Source organism: Crotalus tigris, unplaced genomic scaffold (assembly GCF_016545835.1).
Source record: "Crotalus tigris isolate CLP2741 ecotype Arizona unplaced genomic scaffold, ASM1654583v1 scf7180000018224.911827, whole genome shotgun sequence".
NCBI lineage: Eukaryota > Metazoa > Chordata > Lepidosauria > Squamata > Viperidae > Crotalus > Crotalus tigris.
Window position 1 is genome coordinate 869,046 of NW_024096891.1, and position 7,169 is coordinate 876,214.

General features: G+C 40.2%; 1 protein-coding gene across 5 annotated transcripts in view; it reads left to right on the forward strand.

The window, feature by feature from the left end:
• MRE11 (MRE11 homolog, double strand break repair nuclease) overlaps positions 1-4,172 on the forward strand; it is a 31,665-nt gene extending 27,493 nt beyond the window's left edge. For all 5 annotated transcript variants that reach the window (XM_039349084.1, XM_039349085.1, XM_039349088.1 and 2 more), the window contains exons 19-20: positions 564-642; positions 2,712-4,172. In XM_039349084.1, the coding sequence (XP_039205018.1) occupies positions 564-642; positions 2,712-2,750 (118 nt within the window). In that variant the 3' untranslated portion in view covers positions 2,751-4,172. The remainder of the gene's footprint in view (positions 1-563; positions 643-2,711) is intronic.
• The last annotated feature ends 2,997 nt before the right edge of the window (positions 4,173-7,169 follow it).

Below are 7,169 nucleotides of genomic sequence, written 5' to 3' on the forward strand. Positions count from 1 at the left end.
CTCAGCTTTCCATCCTTCCGGGGTAGGTAAAATGAGGACCCAGATTGTTGGGGGCAATGTAAATATATATATACATTGCTTACTGGTGTACACCGCTTAGAGAGTGCTTGCACTTAAAGCGGTATATAAGTCTCATAAATAAATAAATAAATAAATAAATAAATAAATAAATAAAAGTGCAAATTGAAGTAGAGCAAAACAAAGACATTTTTTAAAATGCAGTGAAGGGTCAGAATGCATTGAGAATCGGGGACAGGCCTAAATCTAGGTAAGGCTCTGCTGTCAGGCCTTCTTGGAAGCCATTTTGTTTACTATCCCCCTAATTTCTCTTTCACTGTAGAATGCAGAACAAGCCCATAACGCATCATAAATTGGAATTCCAACTTCTTTCGGACACAACAGTATTTCTGATAGTGTGGCCCTGATCTGTTGGGAGTTTAGAGATAAGAGCCAACATTTGAAAACTGGACTAGAAACAAATTAGAAACTTGAATAGTTTATAATTGAATTCTGGTATCATGATTTCACTGAGAGTGATAATGTCTCCTTCTTATAATACTTAGATTACCAACCACATCAACGCAAAGCCAGAGGAATTCTCAGAGTCAAACGTCAAAAGGTGTTTCCTTTGAATCAGATGAGGTATAAAATCTTTTTTCCATCGTACTTCCTTCAATCCATATGCAAAATGTTTGAGCAATATTTAGTGCTTTTTACATCTCTTCAAAATTCCTTATTCCTAACAAGGATCCTAACAAGAAACCCTGTAATAAAAGATAGGGGTAACCTCATCATCAGCCTCATTAAACCTTAGAGTTGTGTAAATTCTTTTTTGTCTCTTAGTATTTCCAACCTTATCATGCTGTTTTACTCCGTTCATTAAGGCATAGATTCTTTGAAGCAGCAAGAGCCACAGATAACTATATATACCAGTGATGGTGAACCTTTTAGAGACCGAGTGCCCAAACTGCAACCCAAAACCCACTTATTTATCACAAAGTGCCAGGGCCGCATCAGCAAGGAGATGCCCCTGAGTGTCGCCTTTGGCACGTCCCGTCCCATTTGCAACGCATATGTGCTTGCGGCCCCATGTGCGCATGCACGCATGTAAAATGCTTCCCCCTCCCTTTTCTTCCAGTCCACCAATCGACAATGGTTGGTGGACTGGAATACTCGAGCTTGCTAGTCGGCCGCTTCGCCTTCTTTGTGCTGGGTGGGGCTCCTGCTCCGGGCAGCGGTGGCAGCCTGATGGACTTGCTGCTGATGGCAGTGGCACGTGTGCCAACAGAGAGGGCTCTGAGTGCCGTCTCTGGCACCTGTGCCATAGGTTCGCCACCACTGATATATACAGAGAAGCAGTCAGTTATTTACATATTTATTTGCATATATTGTGTATAGTATCTTTAAATGTGTGTTATGTGTGTACACTTTGAGAGCAAGCAACTAAATTTAATTTTTAGTGTGCCATTGTGCCCACAATAAAAAATGACAATAAAGGTCTCTCTCTCTCTCTCTCCCTCTCTCTCTCTCTCTGTCTCTCTCCATACGACACTGATTCATATGTTGGTAGTAATGTATGAACTTTGTTATTAGCACTGAATTCAGTTATTTCATTGAAATCTTAAATCTTCTGTTCTGTAAAAGGCTTTGCCTACTGTAAATTCAAAGAACAATGCAGACATAAATGCCATGAAATAAGTCCTGGGAGAACTTGCCTCTCACACTGCTGGGCATCAGATAGGTCACTGCTATCTTGATAGATAGATAGATAGATAGATAGATAGATAGATAGATAGATAGATAGATAGATAGATAGATAGATAGATAAGATAAGATAAATTTTATATCGAAAGATGGATAGATGGATCTATCTATCTATCTATCTATCTATCTATCTATCTATCTATCTATCTATCTATCTATCTATCATTACCTCCTACCTACCTATACCTAAATCAGTGTTTCTCAACCTTAGCGATTTTAAGATGTCTGGACTTCAACTCCCAGAATTCCCCAGCCAGCCTGCTAGCTGGCTGACCTTATCCTGGTGACTTTCTCTCAGCCCTAGGAAGGAGGCATTGGCAAACCACTTCTGAAGAACCCATCAAGAAAACTGCAGGGATTGTCCAGGCAATTTGTTAGAATTAGACATAATTGAAGGGGGAGAGGAGAATCATAATAGGTGATTTATTTTGCCAGAAAATTAGAAAGTTAGTGATCTCTAAAAGCAGGAGGAAACTTTGAATGTTGGCTGTTGTTGCCAGGAATTATTTCTTGTAGCTGTGGGATAGTGGTGGTCCAGCAATTAGAATGCAATATTGCAGTCTAACTCTGCCCACAGCCTGGAATTCGATCCTGATGAGGCTCCAGGTTGACTCAGCCTTCCATGCTCCAAGGTTGGTAAAATGAGGACTCAGATTGTTGGGGGCAATATGCTGACTCTGTAAACCGCTTAGAGAGGGCTTTAAAGCACTATGAAGCGGTATATACGTCTAAGTGCTATTGCTGGTGTTGGTGTTGTATTCCATAGGGAGAGAAGAAGGTAAGATTGGGAGCAAAGTCAGTGAAGAATCCAAATTCAAAACTTTTTTTAAAAAAATATTTGGATCCCACTATGTATTATCATACACTGATACAGCTGACCTATCCAAAGGGGATTATTCTCCTTAACCATATAACATCTCAGTGAAATACCTGTCATTAATTTACAGGATGAATTATTTGTTTCCACTTCGAGAAAGAAAAGATGATAACCTCCGTATCCAAAGCATGGAAGGAAAACGCAAAAATGACTTCTCCAAATTCTGCAAAGGAGACCTCAGATGTTGGCACCTTGTTCTCCATAATTTTACTGTATTGTCTAGAAACTGATGGCTTCCTTGAAGAAGACGGCTTCCTTATTCTCAATCTGCAATGCCAGCAGACGTGCACAAATATCCTGCTAAATCACTCAGTTCACCTGAGTGGAAATGTGTAAAAAGGAATATTCCCCCTTAGGGGTGGCAGTTTTCACTGAGGTCTTCTTACCTTGTGACTCGTACAATCTGTCCAGGACTGGGAAGTTAGGAAAATTCTGGAGCTGTTTGGGAGAAAAGAGAATTCAGGAAAAATGGTCCCTCATTTCTCCTAACAAGGAGTCACCAAACTCCAGTCACTTCCCTACTCAGAGTAACATCATACCTGAATGGAGATAGCAGTTTCTGTATCCAAACTTAAAGGCAAAGGAAATGTGTCACAGCATTTCTTTCAGAGGGCTCTTTTATCTCCCGTGATTTTTTTCATTTTATAAAGGAATAAATTAGAATTGGTTGGGTAAGAGAACGAACTCCATTCCTGCATTCCATGTTTTACAAGTTTCCAGCTTTCATAAAAGAGGCAATACTCAGAATCAAAACTGATTATGGAAATCAATGATTTGATGAAATTAGATGCAGCTTGATTGACTGACATGGATGCCTTACAGTTTTTTTAAAAAAGAAAAAGGTCTTCTGGATGCTTGGATATAAAACATGAATCCTTTTGACAATCTATAGTGAGGAGGATTTCAATACACACACACACACACACACAAACACACACACACACATACACACACAAAAAAAAACATTCATCAATAAAATATAGAAAAAAAACCGAACACCAGGATAAAAGTAAAACAAACCTGTTTAATACTTATATAAGTTTTAAAGCAACTCCTCATAATGGGGTGCATATAATCATTTCTGGGATTTTCAGAGGGAGCTAGTTATAGTTTAATAAGTTGAAACTGAGCTGGTGTGATTCAGAGCCCAGAGTAGTAAACTTGGCAATAATTTCATTGATATACTCAGAAAGTAAAAATTGTGAGAAACTTTCAAGCAGAGATAAATTTGTTTTTTCCTCAGTTTAACTTCGCCCAACTTGCATCTGCTTATCTCAGTGGTTTCAAAAACCAAAAATCAGTTGGGAAATATGTCCTTTAAAGTAACCTCAATACTGAATTTTAGTGTGGGGCTTTAGTATGGGATGAAGCTTCAAAACCATGTTGGCCTTGGAAATACTGTGCAATGCAATATATTTTACCATGGAAAGTCCACTGTTGATTACTATATTTTAAATTTATTTTATAAACCCCGGAAAATTGTATAAGGGATGTGAAATGTGTGATATGGAATAAAAGTTTCTGACATGTTTGTTCTTATTTCTTTTGACAAACCAATAGAGGTCATTTATGTTGTATTAAGAAAAAAGAATAGTGAAAGTGCAGTCATAGATTGATAGAGGAAAATATTTGTAGCTCAGGGTTGAGATGAGGGGTCCCTGGTGCTTTCTGAGTTTGCTTTTTTTCTTGCAGACGTTTTATTACCAAACTAGATAATGATGTTACCTAGTTTGGTAATGAAAAATCTGTAAAAAAAACATTTAAGCTCAGAGAGCACCAAGGGCCCCTCATAAATAAATTGCTTTGTGGTACCTTTTCTGATTTCCTATTCCACATTTCCCTGCAGGCTAGTTTTAATGTTCTAATCTAAAATTTCCCTGCATTTCCAAAACTGTTTTTCTCTCTTGCTGCCCTTAACTCTGAGAATTTAATTTGGTGATATTAGTTTTATGTAAAGTACATCTACAGTACTGTATCAATTAATTTTAAAAGACTACACATTTTTTTTTAAATGTTTCTACTCTGAAGTTGCTCTAGATGCAGAAGCAAGTATGTAAAGTGGTACTTAAAAGTTTGTGAATCTTTTGAGTTTTCAATATTTCTGCATAAATAAAACATATGTTCTCCAGACAAATCCTAAAACTAGATAAAGAGAACCCAAATGAATGAAAAACTTCCTTGTTCATTTATATTAAGGAAAATAATCCAAAGCTACATACATATTTGGGCAATATGTGAACTTTTATTTCAACTGTGTCTCCCGGAAAATAAGACTGGGTCTTTTTTTTTTTTTCCTCCAAAAGAGGCACAGGTCTTATTTTCGGGAGGTGTCTTTTATACTCTCCTCCAGCACCAACAGGCCTGCCCAGCCGGCCCACTTCTTTTGCCGCCAAAGGAGCAGCTTCATTCTGCAGCTGTATTACAGCCTGCATTTCCCAGTCAGAGGCCTTTCCGGAAGGCCTATTCAGCCGAGTACCAAGCTATGGATTGAATCCATAGCTCAGTCCTCAGCTGCAGTGGCCTTCCAGAAAGGTCTGTGACTGAGAAATGCAGGCCTGGCTGCAGAAGTGGGTCTATGAGGAGAGGCCCGGTTGACAGGTAAGTGGTGCGGAGCCTGTGGGGCAGATCCACATACCCCACCCCGCCCTAGCTTGATTTTTAAGTGTGCCTTGTCCCAAAACTAGGGTTTATTTTTGGGGTAGGGCTTATATTAGGCCGACACCCCAAAATGAAGCTAGCTCTTATTTTCTGGATAGACCATACTTTCGGGGAAACAGTGGTGTGCTCCCTCTCCCAAATGTGGGCATCAGTAACTAACATTTCTGATACCTGTTGATCCATTCAGCACGTAAGCTTGGAGAAATTTTTGTCCATTTCTTAATACAACAAGGAAGATTTATAGGATTTATATGAGATTTACCATGGCCATAGACATTAATGGGAAATTAAGAATCATCCTTGAAGAGAGCAATAGTAAACCACTTCATTTCTTTCCAAGAAAACACAGAAATCAACTTATTTTCCAAAGCACCAGAAGGCAAGAAACAATGGATGGAAACTAATCAAGGAGAGAAGCAATCTGGAATTAAGGAGACACTTCCTAACAGGACAATTAACTAGTGGAACAGCTTGCCTCTAGATATGGATGTTTCATCACTAGAGGTTTTTAAGAAAAGACAGCCATTGGTCTGAAACAGTATAAGGTCTCCTGTTTGAACAGGGGTTGGGCTAGAAGACCTCCAAGGTCCCTTCCAGCTCTGTTCTGAATCTGATTCTGATCAAAACCATGTGGGCATAGTCATAAAATCATTGAGAATCAAACTTCTTTGAAGGAGACCTTATTCCAACAAGATAGCTCTCTGTCTGCCATCACCCTGTAGTTAACTAGAGCCAAAGCCAACTCAAAGACATCTAATAAAGTAACTATACAATAAACATATTAATGACAGAAACATTTATATTTTTATTCTAATTTCTTTATTAGCACACGACTATTGTATCTCCTTCATTGTCCAGCATGGCAATGGTAGTTGTTATGTGATCCATTTCATAGGGAAATTCTACCGTCATGCACTACTATCTGAAAAAGCTGGACATAGCCTAGGACAGTGATGGTGAACCTTTTAGAGACTGAGTGCCCAAAAATTGCCCTCCCACCCGTCCCCGCTCTGCCCTGCCCATTGGACCACCCACCCATAGCCCACCACAGATCACCCAGGCAGCCCAGCAGCGCCATGGTGGCCACGCCCTCCATCCTTGCCCCACAGCATCATCTGCACATGATGGGGCACAAGGGCAGAGTCTTGTCCCCGCTGCCCTGCTATCATGTCCTTGGCTGCGCTGCTTTGTGTGGGCTGCGCCCGGGGGCGACTATCCTCGGGGGGGGGGGCTGCTGGTGAGGAGCGGGCCATAGGAGGCACGGCTGGAGCAATGGTGCGTGTGCCCACAGAGAGGGCTCTGAGTGCCACCTCTGGCACGCGTGCCATAGGTTCGCCACCACTGGCCTAGGACTTGTTCTCACTTCAGCAACAAAGTGAGATCTGATTCTATTGTGTGTACTGAGATTGTGCTCAGTTGTGAGCAAATACATGGCAGAAACAAGACTTCCTCAGAAGGTCAGTTCATTAATTTGGCTTAAAATTATCTACTAGTTGTGGTTCGCCAATGGTTTCAGACAAAGGCATTTCAATAAAGGAGAATATTTGTAGCTCAGGGTTGACATGAAGGGTCCTTGGTGCTCTCCGAGTTTGGTTGTTTTCTTGCAGACATTTCATTACCTTATCAAGGAGGCAGAAAGGGTACCAAGAAAATGTCCTTACAAGAACTGCCTCTCCCTCTTAAAAAGTATGAGTCTTTTTCTCTAGCTGCCTGGATTGGGGAACTGAGCCCCCAGACCTCTTAAAGCTAGTCGCTTTATTCTACCCTTCCCCATCACGCCAAATGCTAATCATCACAGCTCCTTAAATATTTCTGGGCAATAAGAATTTTCTAAATTGTTATGCATAATAATTATAAAACAATCCCAATA